Below are 23,654 nucleotides of genomic sequence, written 5' to 3' on the forward strand. Positions count from 1 at the left end.
AAAAAATGCAATACAGAAATTTGCTCTTTTTTTCAGTTTTACTTACTGATCTATTCTAGCCTGCAAAGTAAGCATTCAACCACAGGGCTACAATTTGCTTCACAAATGTATCAGTTCTTGCTTCCCCATTCCATGCAGCAAGCTTTTGCATATATTTTGTGACTTAATTATTGAATGGCACTTTTCTTCACATAAGATTTGACTTATATATCTTCAAGGCTGGAACAAAATTTTCTGTTTTCTCGTATCTTAATAAGTCCTTGCTCTCCAGGATGATCTTTCAATGCAGACTAATTAAATTCATAGGATATCTCTTCATTCATAACTAGAATAGTTTGGAATTTTCTTTTTGCTTAAATAACAGTTCTACAAGCCATTGTATTTAGAGATCCTCCCAGGGATCTACTCAATCATCCACTAGTTTGGGATTTTTTCTATTCAATCTTATTAGCCTCATTCTTTACCATGTTTCTTAGAACCTGTTGTCCCTTCCTGTTTCTCCAAAACAAGGCTCAGATTCTTCTTTAACAGTTCCCTGGCATTTTTCAGTCAACACGAAGAGGCATCTATTCTCATTGGCTTATAATTGCTATTCTTTCACTTTACATATAAACAGTATAAAAAGTAATACTATTTACTTACAAGCCTTGAGCTTCAGGACACTCTTCACATTTTTCTTCACTCACATTTTTTCTTCAGTCTTTTTTATTACGTCTTATTCATCATCTTTGTTAGACTTGCAATAGATCATAAGGTAAACCTTGTAACTTACTTGCATTGATCTTGTATTTGCAGGTTGTGGTTGAAATAATTTGTGATGCATTTTGAATTGTATAGTCAAATTGAAAGTTATTGTCTAAGATGCTCAGAAGACAATTTCTCAGAGAAAGTATTTTTTTTTCCTTTTCATAAAATATGGAAGAAATCATTCTTTCTGGCTAATAGCTAAATTCTTTCAGACATTTTCCTGCAACCCTTGCTCTCTCTTTACATTTCAAATAAGAAAAAAGGATATGCCACTGGAATGGTTTTATGGGGGAAAAAAAGGGGAATAAAGATGTACATTCTACTGTCAAAAATCATAACTATTTTAAGCCCCTTCTTAAAGACATTTTATTTCTTACAACTGAGATTGTCCTCTTTCCTGTCTCCTCAGAAATGTTAAACTACTTGTTAAAGAACATCACAGTGTCTTTAAGAAGGGGCTTGAAGTAGTTATGATAATTTTTGACAGTAAAATGTACCTCTATATTCCCCTTTCTTTCCCTACAAAATCATTCCAGTGACATCTCCTTATTTCTCATATGGAAATAAGAGAGAGATGGAGAGAGATAATGATTTGTTTAAAATATTTTTTTTTATATTTTATATTTATTCTGTACTAGCTAAACATGAAGTTACACTTGAACTGAATATCACCAGCTGTCTCAAATCTTTCCCCTGTGCTTGTTTCAACATGACTGCGTTTTGATGGCTCAGACAGAACACAGGAATCCCATGCCAATCCATTCAAAAACACACTGTGTGCTAGTATTGAGCACAGGCTTTAAAACAGCAATGGTCAAACCTCAAGTTATTCTTAACCAGAACCAATGTCATCACTTCTGGATGCAATCAAGTTCCCTTGCAGCATTGTTGATTAATGCATAAATCAGTTCAGAAGGCTAAGCAGGCAAATGACATAAATCCAAATAGCATAAGGGAAGCATAGATTTATGGAAGAGGAAGTATATACGTGAAAAAGGGGAAAAAATATTGAAAAAGCAACAGTAGCCTCAAAGTGAAAGGATATACTAATTCAAGTTATCCTTAAAATGACACAGAACAGATGTACAGTTCACCTTATAGAAATGGCCACAAGATCTACTCAATTAACCGAGTGCCTCATATGGTGCCTTCATTAACCATGACATCCTCTGTGGATTTGATGGAATGAGGAAGACACCTTGACAAATTAATTTTCTAAAACAATAAGCTTTGGTTAAAGTAAGCAGCATTAAAACTACTTAAAGTACTAACTTAGCAGAGATTGTAAAACAATGGCAAAATATGTTACTAATGAAATGTTAGTCAAATACTGGGGCAGTAATTAAATAACAACACCATTAGTCAGCAATAACCATGAGCAGGTCACAAAAATTTGGCACCTTTTCTCTGGATTTTCACTACTCTGCCTTATTAAAAAACCGCTTGGAAATATTTTGGTTTTAATTTAATTTTTTCCCTTAAATCCCACAATCTTACATGAGTAAGAGTCCCATATTCAATTTTATATTACAATAATTGTCTTGCTATTATGTGATAGGGCTCACTAGTATTGTAAAAAAAGTATTTCTCCTAATAAAAATTGTCATATTAATAGTGGGGATTTCACAACAGCAAGGAGACTGGCAGTTCTCAACCCAGCAGAATCAGAGTTTTCCAGTTGCTGAACTCAGCTACAGACAACAATTTCTTGACACAGGCAGAAATAACTCTCTTGTGTTTTATCACATTCAGGAAACAACCTGACACCTTCCCTGACATGCTGTTAAAGGTAATAGGGTTTCTTTATTCCTAGGAGTCTATAGAAACACCCAGTACATAAAGCCATAAGTATGCTTTGTTTTCCAAAGCAAGGGGAAGGCAGCATTCATGCTCTAAAGTTTTCAAAGAGAAGAAGCAGGCAAAAAGAAATTCCTGATTCCAGTGGCACAAGGAGCAAGACTCTGTATACTCTTTTTATTATGTTCTTCCCTCACACCTTCCACATCCATTTGCATCCACAGTTTGCATGAAAAGACAGCTATGGCCAAAGCACTTTTATCAACATTTCTGATTTGAAAGCTGCTAAAAGTTCTAATGCATTCTCACTATCTAGCTTTTCATCAACAAAGCAAGTTTCTTTACACAAAATTCAGAGGAGTAACAGGCCTCAATTTAGAACTAGCAAAAATCCCAGGCCTGTTAACTTTCAAAGTATTCTCAAAAAGACCTGTTGTTTATATCAGGCTTTTCAGAAATGTAAGAATGGCTTGTTAATTAAGACACAGAATTTAAAAAAAAAAATAAAATAAATAGGGCAACCAAACTGAGAAATTTGACATAATCACATGGAAGCATCTTCTACAGAACTTCCAATTACCCAGTGTAGGTTACCTAAAAGGCAGAATGGAGGAGGCTACTGTGAGACTACATGGCTCAAGGATTTCTAAATAGCATTTCTTGTCAAAAATGAAACTAATGAAGCAAACAAAACCAATTCTTGTAAACGAAATAATTAAATGTAATTTCTGTGGAGCCAGAAAAGAGAGCTACAGAGTGTTCCCAAACTTCTTTTTTTTTTTTTTCTCCTAGAAACATCTAGGGGAAACGAAGAAGCATACTGCCAACTGCTGACTCCAAAACTAAGTGGCTTCCTGTAGTTTCAATAGAAAAAAAAAAAATTAAGTTAGCAATTTCAGCAGTCCTCCACAATAAAACACTAAAATTTGAGGTAAATAATGCTTCAAATACACAATTTTTCATCACTTATAGAGTCACAGAAATGTTGGAAAAAACCTCCAAGGTCATCAAGTCCAACCTTTATGTCCAAATTGCTTCTTTTAGAAGGATTATTTTGCAAGATTTTTACAAAAGGGTCACTGCATGAAAGTCATTCCAGCCTGGACTATTAACCAGTGTTGCTTGTGATAACAACCTAAAAGCAAATGTGGTATTTAAGTGGTCAGAGTTTACAAGCCCAAAGGAGCAAGAAGAAAGCAGTGAAGAGTCAGGAAATTAAACTCATGATTTGTAGGCACTGGCTAAGAAATATGTGAATTTAATGTATGACTCATACAAACTGGAAAGACAAAACCATTGCTGTATTACAAAGCAAAGTAAACCTTTTACTCCATCGAGTAACTGCTTGCATTGCAGGGGCAAGAGAATGCAAAGGTAAGTAATGTGAAGAGCTTGTCAGGTAAAAGAATTCTTGAATGAAGATGGAAGAGACCTGCCGAACTTCACCCAGAGGCAAAGGCCAGAACAGTGAAGGACTGAATCCCTCATCTCTAAACATAAAAACAAACATACTAGATGGAAACTGAACAGTCTCCTTAAGAAAAGATACTTCTGGGGTGAAAGCAGATTAATATCTTTATACAGTATCTCAGCAGAGTCCTTCAAGGACATTCTGCAAACATGCTGCTTGGATATACTTTGAAACCCTTCTTTAAGAATTGTTTGTTGGATATACTTTGAAACTTTTCTCAAAAAGTTGTTTAGCGAATCTTTTTTAGAATTCTTAGTTCAGTTCTGTTTCTTAGCTGAGTAGAAACCAGGGGCTATAGGTCTTCTTTTGAGGGTATATATATCACTATATAGGACCTGTGGAAATTAAATATACACTACAAAACCATTGGAATAGAGTACAGGGAAACCTGCATACAATTTTTCTCCTTGCATTTATTTAGAGCAGTGTTACACAAGCGCCTATCATATATATATATATATATATACCAATATTTTAAGTATGTTTAAAATACATTCTTTGCACTTTTCCTAGTAGGAACTTCACTAAACTCCTAGAATTTTCTCCTAATACAGATTTATCTAATGAATACAGAAATAATTTAGCATAAAAATGAACTTTCAGCAAGTTGAGGAAAAAAATGAAAAAATATTGATACTATTTCCTTGAAGTACTTTTTAGTCTATAAAGAAGCTGAGTTTCCAGCAGAAAACCCTTACTATACATGATAGGAGATATCAAACAAAAAAACAGACACCAGTTTTGACAGCTTACATACTTTGTGTATCAGTAATTGACATCCATCTGGGGACCTATTCTTTGGGTTTTGAAAATAATTCTCTTCCCTGCTGTCTGCTAATTATGTGTTTGAGAGCAGGAACAAACTGTTATTCTAACATCAAGCAGGAACAAACTGTTATTTTAACATCACTCCATACCTTGACATAGGGAAAAAAAAAGAAAAAGAAAGAAAGCAGAAACCAGAGCCAATGTTCTTAGGAAGACCAAGAAATAAACAAAGAGGGGCATATAAAAGGGCCTTCATGGGAAATATTTCCCAGAATTTTTTTCCCACTGCAGTTCAGTACTGCTTTTCTATAGAAATGGAAACATCAGAATGCAGATCTTGAGTTCAGGGCCAAGCACTTCAACTTTTCCACTCCATCTAATATGACAAAGGGCTTTGCCTTCTGGAATCCCAGTCTGCACTACAACAGTTCAGCAGCATGAAGGGCAGCTGTGACCAACTGGAAACCAAAGGGGCATTCACGGGCATCAGCGTGAGAGGCGGATGCCCTCTTGTCAGCAGCACTGTAAAATAAAAACAAGCAAACAAACAAAAATGCAAACAAATAAAAAACAAAAGCAAAAATCCACAAACAACAAAACCAACCCATAGTTTACTGCAATTTCTATAGCTGACTTCTTAAGCTCTTAAGGGATGGGCAGAATTCTTCACACTTACTATTTTCTTGCAAATTATTTGTCTAATTTTGATGCATAATGAAATTGCTTAAAATACAAATTTAAAAGAAAAATACTAAGCAGAGTAAAAATGATCTATTAAAATCAATTACCTAAATGCAACGGGTTCTTAAAAAAAAGAATCATGACTTCTAGAACACACTTTTTTTTTTAAATTGTACAGAGTAAAACAAATTAAATTTTATAAACTTCCATCTGGGATTCAGGATGTTTGATTGCATTTTTACGACCAACTGAAATGAAAATGAGTAGTTTAGTTTGGCAGTTGGTACTGTTCTATGCCTGGAAATTTATCATAGTTTGCCATGTAATTTAAGCACTCAATTTCCAACAGCTACTGCTCTCAGTCTGGGGAGGCAGCAAGGAAAAAAATCTACAACAAATTACACATGATGAATTTTTAGTAGCCCCAGTAGGGGGTTTTTTGTGTCACTAGGAGACAGGATACTGTGCAACAGACTGCCTGAGAGAAGAGGTTAACAAATTGGGTTGTAAAAAGAATCTATGTGGAAGGTGACCTTCTGAGAAAGGTATTCCAGCCTCTGGCTGGGATGAGGAAAGGGTAAGACTGCTGAAGAATTATATTAAAGCAGCTTATCACTCACTTCTGAAAGAGAGTCGTCCTGGCAACTTTGCTGTGTATTGAGTCATGTGCTACTGCACTTATGCATTTGTATGCCTTTGACGTATTTTCTTGATTGGACTTTTCAGGAATCCAGTGCTGGAATGCTAAGTCTTTAATCCTACATCATAAGACAGATACCAAGCTACTTAATTGTACCAGAATGACTTCTGCCCCAGGACTGGAAAGGATCAAAGCACAGGCAGCAGTTTTATCCACTTTTCTTGGACTTCAGCAGAATGCAGGCACCAAGGTCCCATTGCACTTATCCACGAGCTGAACCAGCTTGTCCTTGTCAGGGAAATGGTGGTGAAACCAAAGTCTCAAATCAGTTTTGCATTCTATCTAGTCAACCAAGTGTTGTTTTACAATGACAGATCTTAATGATTGCCAGTAGCATCCATGGAAGAATCTCTTCAAAGGCATTACTGAGTCTCACAAAGCACTGGAGCAAGAGAGTCATCCCTCTTGTCTGTTTAGGAGAAATTCACAGTGGCTTATATAGATACACTCTGCACTGGTAATGTGTTTTAATACCTTGTTATTCTAGCACAAAGCAAAGAGAAAAGGTCAAAAAACTCCAAGAGTTTTAAATTCATTTAAACAAATGACTGGCACACAGTTGCCACTGGTTGCAAGAACACTGATTTTTTTGAGGCAGATCTTATGGCATCAGTTCCCCCTCAGGACGTGTATGACCACTTGATCTGGATGCACTACTTTTAGGAGTCTGCCAGTCTTTAATGATACATTAAAAAAAAATTAAAAAAAATATATATATATATATATATATATATATAAAGGCAGGAAATGCAGTAGTTACAGGCAGTGACATCACATCAGAGGAAAGTTACAGTGGAGTCCCTAGAAGGCAAATGCCAACGCTCCAAATGTTCATCATATTCATAAGTGTCCAGAAACACAGGATGAATAATGAAGCCAGAAAAATCCACAGATGATATTCAGTGAAGGGTTACTGGAAGAACTGCAGAAGGACCACATGGAACTGAGTGATCAGGGATGAAGTAATCAAAGACAGCAGGTAGATGGATAATAATATAAGGCAGGTAGGAAAACCAGCTTTATCTCACACCATAGGGTGGTGAATCAAGACAGACTACAAGTACTGAAAAATGGAAACATACTCTTGTAATTCATAGGTCTAAGAAAACATTAGCTTAGGAGCAGGTCCATAAAAAAAGCATACAAAATGTTATTTTTGAATTATTACAGAAGTATGAAAAAGAATTGAAGAGCAACCATATAGGACTGTTATAGTTGGGGACTGTACACTTTTGAGTACTACAAGACCTGAATTTCCTAGACTATAAAGGACTTAACAGAAAGTAGTAAAAGCAAAGCTATATATATATATATATATATATATATATATATATATGTGCCACAGTGAAGAAAAGTATTTATTTTCAAGATTATTATTTAAAAAATTATTTTAAAAAATTTTGAAATTTTAGTATATAGTGTCAGTTTTGCAAGTACAAACCTATCCGGTAAGGAGACAAAATAAGTGATATTTAAACGCATACACATAATTCAGAAAAATCTAAGCTGAGCTCTACTCATCTCCTAACTACTGACCTTCAGCATTGCTTCCTATGCCATATTCAATCTGCAGGGAGCTGTAAGTGCAGTGAGGATCTTCCACACTGCTTCAGCCTGTAAGTGGGCAGAAACATGAAAGGATATTTCCACTAGCCATCACTGTCCCAGTGCCCTGTAGGCACAATTACATGTGTTTGAAGGCTTCTTCCTTCAAGTTCTGCTCCTCCATGGCCCAGCTGGCTAAAGCTCCAGCACTGCACATTCCCCTTCACAGCTCCCAGATCCACAGGCACACCATGATGTTTACTTCACTTTTTCAATTCACTGTGGTGCAACCATTTCTGCCTCTCATCCTTTGTCCTGTCAGATTATAAAGCCTGCACCTCCAGGTAAGGTATAGATGTAGTTACAGGACTCAGTCTATTTAAGTGTGGAATGCTTCATCCCCAGGTATACACTTTGGTGGTATTTCTTAAGCAGTTGTGGTGCAATACAGATCTGGTATTTGATGCAATAAAATAAATCTGGAAAAAAAAAAAAAAAAAGTAGTACAAAATATAAACTAAAATGTTGTATTGTTTGGAAAGAACAGTATTGTAAAAATTTGTTGTTGTTCATACAGTCATACATACAATGAATGCCACAGTGTATATTTACCTTTCAAGTAAGCTGTAGTAGAAAGAAAATCTCAAACCTAAATTTTCTGACTTTGATCAGCAGCAATACAGCTAAAAGTAAACAGTCAACACAAAAGCACTGAAAAGTGTAAACACTCTATTTTCTATCATTACATGGCTCTCTTTACTGATGAACTGTACCTGGTAAGATAGGAGATAAGAGTACTACTACTAATTTTGTAAATGGGGAGACACACATAGCAAACTGCCCATTTAGACTGTTAAGTTGGATCACAGAATGGATCAGGTTGGGAGGAACCACAGTGGGCCATCTGGTCCAACCTCCCTGCACAAGCAGGGCCATCCCAGAGCACATGGCATAGGACTGTGTCCAGACAGTTCTTGAGTATCTCCTGTGAGGAAGACTCCACAACTCCGGGCAACCTGTTCATGTGCGGTCACATACACAGCAAGTAAGTCCTTCCTCATATTCAGATGGAATTTCCTAGGCATCAGCTTCTTCTCGTGTCCTATTTCTTGTCATACTGAGCAGAGCCTGGCTCCATCCTCCTGACACCCTCCCTTACAGACAATGATGAGGTCCCCTCACAATTGTCTCCTCTTGAGGCTGCACAGGCCCAGTTCCCTCAGTCTTTCCTCGTAAGAGAGACGCTCCACTCCCTTAATCATCTTTGTCACCTTCAGCCGGACCAACTCCAGGATATTTACAAGAATTTTATTGTTTTTTGAAGGGTAGTTTCCTCCTTGATGAAAAAGGATATCTTTTTACTATATGGTACAACTTGATTGATGAAAACATTTCAGCAGACTAGTCATGAAAACACTGACCTTAGTCCTATACTGTCTCAACAGGATGACATTTCAATTACTGTCACAGTACAACACTATACAGACAACAGGTAGGTAATTTAATAGATCGGTCCAGAACTTCCTGTAAGCAATACATACAATCCAATTAGTTTCTCACAATAGACTACAGCAGTTATTTGAGGAGCTTCAAGCACTTCATCTGGTAAGTCTTCACAGGGCAGGAATGCCCTACTGTTTCTATTCCCATCTGTCACTCAGCATTAAAGTTTCAGAGCATTGTGAACGTGAATGCGAGGGATGCAGCACTTAAATTCACCTGTGTGTGGCAAGAGGGAGAGTGCCTGAATAGCAATGAAACTTCCAAAACCAGCAGTCAGGATAACAGATACATCAAACTGAAAGTGAGTAGTGACTGTCAGCCGCCATCACCTGTGTCTTCCCCAACATCGTTTCAGTTACTGTTGTAACTCACTGGACTCAAAAATCAGGCCAATTTTGAAGTATAAGTATTTCTACAATGTAAAAATTTTGCCTTCAATGCTAGAGGTTCAGAGTGCTGAGAGTGAAGACATGACACCATGCTGTCCCACTAAATATTTCTCTTAGACCAAACTCTTCATTGGTACAGATTTGCCTGCAGCTTTACACCAAGGATGAATCTGATACACAATAATATAGAGGTATCAGAGGCTGTGCATAAACGTACATTTTTATTTACTAGTGTCACTTGTGCTCTTCTTTCTTCTCCATCCTCTCTCCTTAGCCTCAGCCTTAATTTTCCTTACAGTCTTATTTTATATTTTCTGTTCTCTTGACATTAAGTTGCATATAATTTTATTAATTTGGTTACATTTTAAAAAGTTATTAGCTGATTGAATAAGTTAAAGTTTTTCTTGTCCTCAGTAAAAAGCCCTTATGCCTTTTCAAGAATCCTGAGGAGCTGTACACACAGACTACTCAGGGAAGTTAATTATTAATTATCAGTAAGGTGAAAGTTAAGATTAATTCAGTCACTGCTGAGACCCACTCATTCAGAATTAAAATAGAATTTGGTTTCATTTCCTTAAGAAATGAATTATGTTAAATTAAAATGAAGTCACTTCAGTTCTGATTTTTGTAAAATGTAACAGTTTTACTTAAGTTCAATTAAATCTTCACATGTAGACAATTCCTTACATTTCTCTTATGTTTTAACTCTATTTCTGAAGCAGCAATGGAAGCAGCTTACAAAACTTGTGTTAGGCTGCAGTACAGCAATTCAAAAGCAGCTTATCATTGTTGCTTAGTATTTGTTTGTCTGGGAACAAACATATGCTAATTTGAGGAAATTGACTAAATATATATAATCATTAGCCTCACATTGACAGTAATGAAGCAATTTCAGATGTATTTTCTACAGAAGGCTCTGCAGATTTTACTGCTGTGGATTCCATAGGCATCACTGACAGTGAAATAGATGGTAAGAGTACTGATTGTACCTGAGAGATGCTGATACGAGCACATTTAAAACTTGTATGTGAAAATTAACATTGTAGAGAAGAGGGATTTATTTAAAACTGGGTATACTTATAAATTTTAAATATATATTTTTATAAAGGTAAAAATCATAATTTTTACATAATCCAAAATAGTCTAAATAATCAACAACAGTTGCTTGTCCTAGGTGTATGTACCTATATATGTGCACTCTAATTGATTAGAAATTAACCCAATTTTTCTGATCCCAAGCTGGATGCATCTCTGTGTGTCAGCATCACATTTGGCCAGCAACTTTCAGTTTTTAAGTGCTGCAGAAACCAGAGCCCCCAAATCACATCATGTCTTTGTCCCAAGGAAATCATCTGGGGGGAAAACCTGACCTGGGATTCTTAAAGAAATTCTTCAAATGATGTAATGAAATGTAGTGATTAGAATAAAGAATCTATGGACAAACTTTGAGAAGTAAATGACATAACAGCCCAATTCCTATTTTTAGAGTTGACTAAGGAATCTATTTACTGCTGACCTTTACAAGTGTTACTATAAATCAAATACAAATGACCAACTGTCACTTTTGTCCCTGAAATTAAATGAAGTTTACAATAGCTGTCACAGAAAGGTCTGCACTGCAAAATTCTAAATGTTGTTTGACTTTATTAACATGCCTCATAAAGGGTATTTAAAAATGACAAATCTGCTGACAAAAACCAGACTAACAGACACAAAATCTAGTACCTCTTTTCATATTTATTCAATTTCTTAAACTAATGGAGTATGGATATTGATGAAAACAGACTTTTTTCCTCTCCATCCCAAACACTTTTATTTTATGTTTAAAATTAATCACATTGCTTAGATGGCGACTCCATAAAAGCTCAAGAGGGTAAATCAAATTGTAACCAGTATTAAAAGCTGAAGAGCCTATTTGACACACACACACACACACACACACACACCAACCATTGTACATGCTTACTTTATGTATTCTGAAGAAACAGTAATGACAAACTTAATTTATAAAACTATGGCATCTATATTATTTGGAATAGAACTTCAAATGCAGAATTAAAACAAGTTAGAGTTCAATACTGCAGGAATCTAATAATAATCAATATATGTTATATGTTGAAAATGTTCAACATTAGCAGAAACGCTCAGTAGCAGGACCCCCTAGACTACCTGCTGTAGCTTTAAAAAGGAAGTTTACAAAATAAAATATTTTTTAATTTTTGGAAGCATTTCAGAGGAGTGAACCCCCTAGGTCCAAGTGTATACATATTTGCACCATGATACAGATTTCACTTAAAAATACAAAGACATACATTTGCACTTAGAATATAAAGGTAGTACCTTCGTTAATGTTAAAAGAAAATAATTCATCCAGTTTTGACAACTTTTTGAAATGAAAAGTTCAGGAGTTTAATTTCAGACAGTTTTTAATTTGTTTGTTTTATTTTAAATTACTTCAAAAGTCAGTATTTCAATTTTGGAAATGAAAGAAATATTGGAGTGAATTGCATTGTCTTCTATGACTGTTATCATTGAGAGACAGGAGGCAAGTGAAGAGTTCACATGAGTCAATATTCAAATCAATTCAGAGACACATAAAAATCTATAAGTGGAGTTCAAATGAACTGGGTTATACACAGAAAATATAAATGTTACAAATTAACTGGGTCTGAAAACACAGTAAAGCAAGTGAAGACCACCACACCACACCAGGAAAGAGAACAGTGGTGATGGGACAACTGGGGTCACTGTGTTATTGCCCATGAACAGGTGACTGTCAGTGTAATGGGACATAAGATTGGCATTCAGCAGCCACAAAGCAGCACTGAGTTTTATCCATTCTACTGTTTCTGTTTGGCTCTATCAGAGCCAGTCACACAGAATAACCAGTTAAAGACTGAAGTGCTGTTAGCAGGTAGCTCAGTGCCCACGTATTTCCAAGCCAACATATCACTGCTATTTTTCAGCTTGGCCATTAACTTTATATCCAAACATGGTATTGAACTGGCCATAATTTATCTCTAATGTCCTTACAGAATTCAAATATCAAACAAATGAAGAAAATATTTTATGTTAATACAGGCTCAGATTTAAGATAGCCCTTGCAGACTGTTAAGTATCAACATGTGGTTATCCCAGTTTGGAAGACAGGGACATCCATGAAACTAAAAGTTAAAATACATACTATTACTCAAGTCACTAAATGTACATACATATATTGTCCTATTTGGGTGAATGAGATTGTCATGGTTTCTCATTTTTATTCCCAGCTTGCATCTTTCCCTTAACTGCCACAAATAAAACTATGAAGCAGATCCAAAAATAATGGAGTTTTAAAACCTCCATTCAAATGATCAGCTACTGACACTGCTACTGATAGGATGCACCCATCTTCCATAGCTATCCCTCATTTAGATGTTACATACTCATTTTTTCTCACATAACTAGAGTTTCTAATCCCTTTTCAGTGTATTTAATACTACAGGAAAAAAATGTATATACACATACACTTTCCTATGGACTTGTTCATAGAACTTATCCTAATGTTACTCCATATGTGAAGCCTAACAAACCCAAGATACTAAAAAAAAAAACCCAAAAAAAACCCCATGTAATGATTAGTAACAGTAATCTGTAAAAACACTGCCTGAAAAGCTATTTCAGTTGACTTCACACTCAGTTTATAACTCCATTTAAATGATCTGCTTTAAACTTCTGGCAATTGCAGGAAGGTGCTGAGGTGAGATCACTTAGTTGAGAACAAAACCAGGCAGGATTACAGTTGCTGAACTGTGGTACTACATCACTGAAACAGTGAAAACATCCTAACCCCAGAGAAGCTTATTTTGTCTTTTGTGACTTGGTTTTGTGTTTGTTAATTTTTAAATATCAAGACTGATGAAACTGGTGTAAAGTAGCATTTATCAAAGGCTACATATTTTTCTAAGGTAAAAAAACCTTAACCAATTAGTAAATGCAGGTTGTATTTTCTGACGGCATGTTCTTTGATAAAACAGATTACCACAGGTAGTCTCCAGTCCTTCATTTTGCTTTTTTGTTGCTGTTGTTGTTTTTGCACAGAAATGTTTTCTGGCCTACTGCCAAGAGGAATATATCATCTGAGCATAGATTGGGAGACCTCCAACTGTACTCCTCTGACTGTCCCATTTCATGTGCCTATCACTGCCAGAAGTCTGAGACTGTTCTGGAGAGTAGCTTATTCTGAATTCTTTCAAGGGCTGCTCCATGGTAAATCCAAGAGGAATCACCTTTTTTTGAATGCAGGTTAGCAATATAAAAACACAGGAACTACCATATTGCTTTAGACTTAGGATCCATCCAGCTCAATATCCTGTCTTCACCAACTGCTGTCAGTGTATGCCCAGTGAAAACGAGAAACAGAAAAAGCACTTAGAACATTTTCCCCTAACACTTTCATAGCCATGGACTACTTTCATCTCAGGAAAATTCTTACATGTTTAATCTAGACAGTGTCTCCCAACAGGTTTGTTTACCAACTCCTTGCCCAGCTGGTCCCTCTGGACTCATGCAGAACTTTTTGCACTAACAACACCCTTTAGTAAGGAGTTTCACAGGTTTATCAGCCCCAGGGTTTCATTCCTGACCAGTAACAAGCTCACTGCCTATCCATTCAGACATAAAGCTCATTTTGTCCAGCATGTACCACTGCATTTTACCCTACATTGAATTTTATCTGTCATTTTAGTGTCTTTGAGAATCATTGTACAATGCCTGTCTGCAGTAGAAAGTCCTCATAAAAGGAACAAAAACATAACAACCAAAAAACCAGTCTGTACATTCCAAGATTGTGTTTATTTCAGTTTGTACCCAAATTTCTAATCTAAATATATCCTTCTCCATGCTGCTTCTATAATCCAAGCTACTCTGTGCAATGGTTAAATGAAAAGTACACACACAGTGAAGAACTGTATTGTATTGTACAAGGCTGAGACAGTCCTAATGCTGCCATTTCCCAACATTTTGTCTGCAGGATTTGGTAACTTTTAAAAAGTTCCTTTAAGAGTATTTTAAAGCATGTTATCAAGTGTTGTGCCTTACGTACAGCTGAATTTTTAGTACTATATTTATAAATTACATCAACGGTTTGGACTCTTACAAGAACAGTACAGAAAGTAGGACTTCCAAAGGGAAGATGGTTAAAGATGACTACAGGATGCTTTCCAATGTGTCATTTGCAAGAGAAGATGAACTGTATCTTTCATTTTAATTAAGATTCAGACTTGGAATGAGAGAGTAAAACCTCGACTTTTTCAACAGAAATTGTATGCAGTATGCTAACTTTGTCCTTTTCCAATTAACACACCGTAAGAAGCCTTAAGACTTCAGTGAGGGCTCTTTTGGAAGATCTGGAAAAAATTTTCCTTAAATAGGTTATATGATGTTAATGCCTGAAAAACTTTGGGACATTTCAGTCAAATATTTAAAAATATTCAGGAGAATATGTTTAAAGATTAGGGTATTGCCTTTAGATGCCCCACTTCAAGGTATCCACTACTGCTTCATGCATCTGTGAAGTTCAGTCTATCTCAAATATGCACGATTATAGAACTTGAAGCTGAAACATTTTGCACAACACTGAATTGCAAATCAGGAAGAGCAAAGGCAGTCTGTATAGACCCATTTCTGACAAGGGAAAAATTTATAATTTTTGAGTGTTTAAATGTAATTTTTTATAACACATTTTGTAACAAATTATACTACTTGAAATCTGAGCAATTTTCTACAAAATTGCTGAAAGTTCACAGTAAATCTGCAGCATGTGAGAGGTATATAGGTAGGATTGATTTTTTGAGGGAACAAACAAAATATTTTAAATTTTTTCCAATTTGAAGCAGAATTCATCTTAAATACATTATGTTAAGGCATTCTCAGCTTTTTCCAGAATGTATTTCACATTGCCTGCTACTAAGCTCAATACATCTTGATCTTTTGTCTCAGAGCACTGTCTGTACTACAGCCTATTCTAAACAAAATGCCTATTGAAGTGATAATACAGAGAAGGATAGCGTAATATAAAAGTCTTTTCAAAAGCCAGGTACTCAACAATGCAAAAAATGAAAAGTACTAGAAACATTACAGTAGGACTCAGGTAAAATTCACCTAATATATTTAACAAGAGCTAACAACAAAAACAAAACAAAACAAAAATTTGGGGGAGTTTTTGGTTGGTTGATTGGTTGGTTGGTGTTTTTTCAGGTATTTTTCTTTCAAAGTCTGATATTTCATGCTCAAACACCTCTGTCAGGCAGTACATGAAACCTACTCAAAATCCCACTGTGCTGACATTCAGCATCCACCACACCCTTCCACTGAAGGGATTTCCCTCCGAGGAAGGTGAATACCAAGACAGCACCTGCAGAAGTTGCCAGTCCTAATCAGGAAATTGAGCAAGCATAAAGTATAACGCAGAATTGCAAATTAAATCTGGAATGGTTTATTTTAAAATAATGAGACTTCTTTCCCTAAACAGGACATGGCAAATATTTCACTCTTGCACATTGGAACTTGTGAAATTATCTATAGAGAGAACACTGCACCTCAGTATAGGAACAATTTCTGACACCCCAGAGGTTCAAACTACCTCATAGGCAACAGCCAAGAGATTCCAACCTTGAATCTGGAATTCTTTCCTATTAAAAATAAATGAAAAACGACTAATTAGGCTAATGAATAATACTGATTTGGTATTAAAAAAAAAAAAAAGAAAAAAAAAGAAAGAAAAAGGAAATATTTCAGCAATAAAAAAAGGCATTTAGAAACACATTAAACCTGTTTTCCCATGGATGTTGACATGTTAGGTTTTCCATAACATCTTCAAGACAAAAGATCCTTTTAAAATAATTTTATGTTATATCCTGTTTGCATAAAAAGGGGAACAATCTTTTTATCTGCTCTCTTTGTCTCATATTTTTTAAGATTATTTTGATTTTGCATTATTTTTGTCTTTTAATTTATTCTACTTCTCATATTATGCATCATAGAAGTTAAGGAAATCTGGTAACCTGCATTCAGAAAAAGGTGATTCCTCTTGGATTTACCAAGGAGCAGCCCATGAAGGAATTCAGACTAAACTACTCTCCTGAACAGTCTCAGACTTTTGGCAGTGATAGGCACATGAAATAGGACAGTCAGAGGAGTACAGTTCTGAGGCCTCCCACAGCTTCAGAGCTATGCTCAGATGATATATTCCTCTTGGCAGTAGGCTTTAAGATTATTTTGATTTTGCATTATTTTTGTCTTTTAATTTATTCTACTTCTCATTATGCATCATAGAAGTTAAGGAAATCTGGTAACCTGCATTCAGAAAAAGGTGATTCCTCTTGGATTTACCAAGGAGCAGCCCTTGAAGGAATTCAGACTAAACTACTCTCCTGAACAGTCTCAGACTTTTGGCAGTGATAGGCACATGAAATAGGACAGTCAGAGGAGTACAGTTCTGAGGCCTCCCACAGCTTCAGAGCTATGCTCAGATGATATATTCCTCTTGGCAGTAGGCCAGATAACATTTCTGTGTAAAAAAAAAAAAGGCAAAATGAAGGACTGGAGACTACCTGTGGTATTCTGTTTTATCAAAGAACATGCCATCAGAAAATACAACCTGCATTCACTAACTGGTTTGCTTTTTTTTACCTTAGAAAAATATGAAGCCTTTGATAAATGCTACTTTATACCAATTTCATCAACTTTGAGATCCAAAAACAAAGAAACAAACAAAACCCCCAGAAAATCTAAAGAAGTAAAAAAAACCCACATCAATCCACAACCTAATTTACAAAAGCCTAGAAGAGTGAGGTAACTTCAGTTTGTTGGAGAGACTATAATTTCACAGCCAGGGCTGTTCTCCACTTCATTCCCTGTATACATATATGCTAACTGGGAATTTGAATCTGTCCTGTAAAACCTGGCCTCCTATATGAATAGGTCATATCAGGCATTTAATAAAACCATGCCTGAAAGGGATGTAATTGTGAAAATCTACCACTAAATTCAATGGCAGTTTTGGTTCTATCATCTCTTTAATCTTTCATCAGTTGTGACAGTTAAGAAAAATTTAATAGCCATTGCTCTGAAATCACTTTTCTCCATTTTAAAATAATCTGTGACCTACTTCTTGATCTCAAAATGATTTTGTTATTTATACTATAAAAATCCATGCTGCATCTAAAAACTAAAACATTCTCAAGAGCAGTGCCAAGATTTTATGACAGCGTTTCAAAGACGCTTGCAAGAGGCAGGAGGCAACAAAGTAGGGACTGGTATGATTTTTGGTTTGCCATCTTCAATGAGGGAATATGTTTCACTTGTGGAAACACATCAACTTTCTATATAACAGAAATCATGGGAAATTAAAAACTTTGTTTAAAAGACTATTTCCTTTCACTACATTTTGCTATCAATCATAGTGACTTGCTGTAAAAAAAAATCTGAGAGAGATCTGGATGTATTCATGCAGAGAGTGCCACTTAAAACTCATTGTAAAGATTTATACAGCATTTACCTTCAAGCAAGGGGGTAGTTTCATTAACATTGGTTCCAGCTGAGTGGACTATGAAGTACAAGTCCATGCTTATGCATTATTACAGACAGCTATATGAGACCATTTTTATTTTAAACATTTAGATTCACCACAGAACAGGTCTGTAGTGCTATAAATTTGTTATGAAACACAAGCTATAGAACCAGTAATCAACAGTGACTCCTTAGCCAGGCCCACAGCCAGTTAACCCAGTCTCACTCCTGTATTACTTTTTTTTGTTTTCTGATCATTGTCACCACACCAGCTGCAGCACAGGTTGTACAAATGTGTAGACTAAGTATATATTCCACATGCCTACCCATACAGGAAGAAGGGATGGATTAGACTCAGTGCAAGTACTTTCAAGAATGTGTAGTTCCAAACTATTAAGTATAATTTAAATATTAAGGAACACCTGAAAAAGAAACTAGAAGCCAAATAATATCAACATATAAATTAAATTACATTCACCATTGTGCTTCTTAGTAAACATTTACAATTTGAAATTAATTGTCCACTTGGTTGAGGAGATTTCCTGCTTCTAAGAAGTTAAATAAGCACACTTTGTTTCTGATACCTATCCTAAATTTTTGAATGCTCAAGACAGAAACAGCAGTATCTTTAATATACAAAGTATAACTTTCTATCACTTTCAACTAGGCTTTCTCATTCATCTTCATTAATTATCAACTAATTATCAGCAGAATAAATTATGCATTACATTTTTCAGGCAGAACAGTGACTGGTTTGCAACAGTTGAGGTTACTGAGTAGGACTGGGCTATGCAAGAGCTTAACAGCGGAGCTCTACCTCCCTTGGCATTTCAAGTATTATCACATTATCCTGATCTCATTTGCCACATCATTTGAACATGATGAAGTCTATTAACTTAATAAGAGTAGTAAGATACCATTCCCTGTAGTAAAAACAAACTGAAAATCTCCTCAGAAGTATCTCAGCTCTTCCTAGAAGTGGGCATTTTTTGCTTGCTTGCCTTTAAGGAAACACATCTGAGGCCACTCCACTTGTCTTTTTATCATTGAATACATGCTGCTTAATTGTAAAAAAATAACTTATTTTAGTGATAACATATGAATCAGTATCCACAGCAAGTCCTGGAAATGGTTTTGAATTGTGAGCTCAGAAAGGCTGCAGCACAAATGTCAATCTGAAAAATAGAGTAGTGTGTGCATCATTCAGTAGACAGGAAAGGAAAAGCTCGGATGACTTTGTGAAAAGAATATTGCTATGAATTTCTAACACATCTTTCTTCTTGCATCATATATTATTTAATTTCCATAGCAACCCAAAGGTTCAAGAAACCAGTGTTTTCAGAAAAACATGAATTGATGCAGTTCACAAAAGAGAAACTACAATAGACTAGGAATGATAGAGAAAATAATGACAGGGAAATTCTGTTACCAGACACTCAAAGTTATTAAAAAGCTGTGTCAGATTTCCAAAAGTTACAAGCATCCTATGAAGTACACATTGCCAGTGTTTGTGCTACGACTTTTATAGCATTATAATCCCAAATCTGATTAATTGCATGCATCAATTCTTCCAATTATTGCTAAAGAGTCAACTTTGCTCTCAAATCTTTTCATCAGTGCCAAAACAAAAAACACAAATAGCCAACACACCACCACCAAACAAATTAAAACAACCAGCTGAAACTTTCAGATGACTTTAAGTAAATGGCTTTTAATTCTCAACAATCGTTTTAGCATAATTGGATATTATCTGCTGATGCTGGACTTGCAACTCTGCAAGGGAAAAAAAAGTAACTGAAGTCTAGAAAGAAGCATAATTATATTTTATAAATACAGAATGACATCATGTAAGTTATCATATTTGTCAGCTGTTGAGAACAGCCACAGAAAATGCTGAATTGTGAGAAAAGTATATTTTCCAAAGTGATAAGAAAACTACAGCATCTGCTCAGTCTAGCTTAGAAACCTTCCCTGGTACTGCACACTTTGTCCGAGGTTACAGAAAAAAAAATTACCTATGGAAAGCTGACAACCACTATGTTTCAGATTCCTTAAGGGCAAAGCACAAGTGTTATTTACAATTTCCTACAAGATACCATGACATCCCATTGACAGATTGCAGCTGATTTACATCTTTAGATAAGCAAAACCAAGCCTCCGAGAAAGAGAATGTAGTGTGCTTGTCAAAGAATATCAGTCCAAGAAACAATGAAAATAAAATACATAAGATTCATCCTTTATGACCAACGTGTCTTCTCTGCAGTACCGTTAACACAGGCAGGTGGACAGGTGGAACCACGTACACTCACATCCCAGTTTGGGCTCGTGTGTGTAAAGGCTTAGAGAATGTCAGACTGTCTAAACACTATAACATCAGATTATGCTCTGTTTTCATTATGCTTAGCCACAAAGTAGTTCACAGATCTTCTTTTATTATTATTTATAAGATGAAAGGAATGATAATATAAAACAATGACAACCCTGTATTATCCTTAGACAATTCTCTCGTTAGCATGCTGAACAGCTCGACTACAGAGAAAAACAGTCATTACCTGTGTGAAGAGAACCTGTGATTAGCCTGAGAAGGTACTGGGCAAATTTCATTATTTCCCGCTTACACCGCTTCCTACAGCCACTCATCTTAGGCAATGGGGTATTCCTCTGAGGAGAGCCTGACGACTTTGCCAATAAAGGGAACAGTTTCTGCCAGCAAACTTCTGGGGCAGTTCAGAGCCTCACACGGCCTCGCCGCCTCCTCACGGCCGAGCAAACTCCGCCGATCGACCTCGGGTGGCTGCGCAAGGGAGCCCGCGGCGGCCGGCGCTGCGTGGCGCGGGCGCTGCCACGGCACAGCGCGGTGCGGCACGGCTCGGCTGGGCAGGACACGGCTCGGCTCGGCACACACGGCACAGCTGGGCAGGACACGGCACGGCACGGCTCGGGCTCGGCACGGCGCGCTGCAGGGGCGCGCAGCCCGGCGGGCGGGGCGGTGCCGGTGCCCGCCCCACGCAGGCAGCACAGCACAGCACAGCACAGCACAGCACAGCACAGCACAGCACAGCACAGCACTGCCCCCGGGAGCCGCTCCGCCCTGCGCTCCTCCCGCGAGCAGCGGGCGGGCAGGTGGGAGCCGGCCGGGGCACGGCAGCGCTCCGCTCCCGCGGTGCCGGGCGGAGGCGAGCCCAGCCCACAGCGGAGCCCCGCCCGGGCCGGCCGCGCTCGCCGGGGCCGGGGGCACGGTCCTGGCCCTGCCTGACCCGCGGGAGCGTAACCGAGGTGTGCGGGGCTCCCCTCACCTGCACCCTGCACGTCGGCCTCGGGACCCGTAGCCTGCTTGAAGGTCGTGCAAACGCCAGGGCACTGCACACCTGTACGGCGGGAAGAAGGAAGCAGAAATCCTGCAGGTAGCTCTGTGCGGGACCTGCCCCCGCTTTCCAGCCCCCTGACCTGCGGCAGCTGGGAAACAGGCTCTGGCACAGTTAGCGTTAGGATGTCTCCAAGAAAGTCTCGTCAGGAAGCTACCTGTACTCCTTACTCTTCCATTATGAATTCATTGTTTTCCAACTTGCTGAGAAGTATTTCTTATTAATAAAAATTATCTGCTGTAGTCTACATCCATGACCACAGAACCCAAAGAATATGTTTTCATTTCCCTTACAGTACTTCCCTCATAGAGAACAGCTCTATTGCATTAGAGGGTGATGCAATATGTAATGCCTAATACAGTTAAAAAAAGAAAAAAAGAAAAGACAACCCATTAAGGACAAGCTTAACAGAAGAAAATCATCAACTGATCTAATTTTATGACAGCGCTGACCATAAAACATTTTGGCGAATGTCTTTAAAAAAATTACAATAAACACAAATGCACATCTTCAAATTATTGTCTATATTATGCAGTGAGCAGAGATAAATACATTATAGACACAATACATCAAAGCATTATCAAAGTTGAGTTAGATGACACAGTTTCTGTGTCTGCTATCTGAAACACAAGCATGCTGTCTTATGTTTCCAGTGAAGCTACACAGACAATGGAAAGAACCAAAATAAAATAGCTCACAGACGCCCCCAGGTTACTCCAACACAGGGATTAGTCTGGGAAGGATGTGGGCAAATTCCAGTATTTCATGTTTGCACTACTTCCTACAGCCACTCATCTTAAGCAGGAACTAATTTCTTGGCACAGTTTTTTCTGAAAAGACACAATACAGTTTGACCAAAGAAAACCGTCCAAAAAAAGACCCCCCAAACCCAAAAAACCTCCCACAAAAACCTACAAGGAAAACAAACCAACCAACCAACAAACAAAAACCCTCAACCCAATACCCCTCCAACAAAACCCATCAAATTTTGTGTTACTGGAGATGCCAGTATGCCTTACAAATTTCTGAACTCCTCTGGTCTCTGAAAGGAAAACTCCTTAAATAGCTGGTAGAGGGGAAGAAATATTGAAAGCATAAGCCTCTGTCCCTTCTTCAGAAGAGGACTGAAGAGGTCAATGCAAATGGTTCTGAGCTGGAGTCCTTGACCTTTTTAATCCTTTGACATCTCCAATTGCTTAATAGAATTGTCACTAACAGTGTTACTTCAAAATAAGAAACTGAAAATAACTGAAGCCTAAACAACTGAAATACTGGTTTTCTAAAGCCATAAGCATGAATCACCAACACCATGTATTGTTCTTCCTCCACCCAAAAAAACCCTCCAATAAAGCTGTACCAGTTCCGACACTGTTTGACACTGTTTCCTAAGCCTTTATGTATCAATACAGCAATAACAGTAATTGCTACCTAAGGAAGATTTCATGAAAGATTTTTGACTAGTTTCCCAAGATGTTTTTTAACAATCAGTGCAGTATTTTATAGCAATGGATCTAAGTCTATCTCCTAATATTTCTCTGGTCAGCAGGAAAGGCTAAAGGTTTTTTTCCCCAAATCAAGAGAGCAGATCAGAGAAAAGGGGGCAGGAAAGTTAGAATAGAAAACTGTAATAAAACCACCATGGTACTTTTGAAAATTATAGTAAAATAATATGAAGGACAGTTGGACAGTATCAACTTCTATATATTGGAAATGTAGCTTTTTATCTTTTTTTAATTGATGGGACACACTAAGGTACGCAGACAGAGCCAATCTCTTTGCACTGAGGTAAAAAAATACATTTTATATCTACAAGCTAGGTCCATACCTAATAATTTATATTCCATAGAGCTGAACTAAAACCCACTGAAAAAGATCCTCTTAATGTCAGAAGATTCTGCATAATTTCCTAGAAATTCCAACTTTGGAACCAGTTACTTAGAAAAAACACTATTTAAGTAAAATGGAGGAAGAATACAACACATGCATACATAACAGAAGTTCTTTTCAGACATTAAGAAAAACAAATGTAAGGGAAAAGTAAAAACTCTTTGTAAAGTGGATTTTCAAATCATTTCACCAAGTCCAGCTCATGGGCTCCTACAATAACATAAAATACAAAATTACTTTGTTTTGAAGTG

The 23,654-nt window shown here is 37.0% G+C and overlaps 1 protein-coding gene across 2 annotated transcripts in view; it reads right to left on the reverse strand.

Annotated features, from left to right (window-relative positions):
* KCNIP4 (potassium voltage-gated channel interacting protein 4) overlaps positions 1–23,654 on the reverse strand; it is a 384,409-nt gene that overhangs the window by 261,726 nt on the left and 99,029 nt on the right. Inside the window, exon 1 of one of the 2 annotated variants that reach the window (XM_041475123.1) lies at positions 20,704–20,791. The exons of the other annotated variant lie outside the window; for it this stretch is intronic. Within the exon in view, the coding sequence (XP_041331057.1) occupies positions 20,704–20,791 (88 nt within the window). Of the gene's footprint in view, positions 1–20,703; positions 20,792–23,654 lie in introns of those variants that run through there. 2 annotated transcript variants of the gene reach the window in all.

Source organism: Pyrgilauda ruficollis, unplaced genomic scaffold (genome assembly GCF_017590135.1).
Source record: "Pyrgilauda ruficollis isolate IOZ18807 unplaced genomic scaffold, ASM1759013v1 scaffold1, whole genome shotgun sequence".
NCBI lineage: Eukaryota > Metazoa > Chordata > Aves > Passeriformes > Passeridae > Pyrgilauda > Pyrgilauda ruficollis.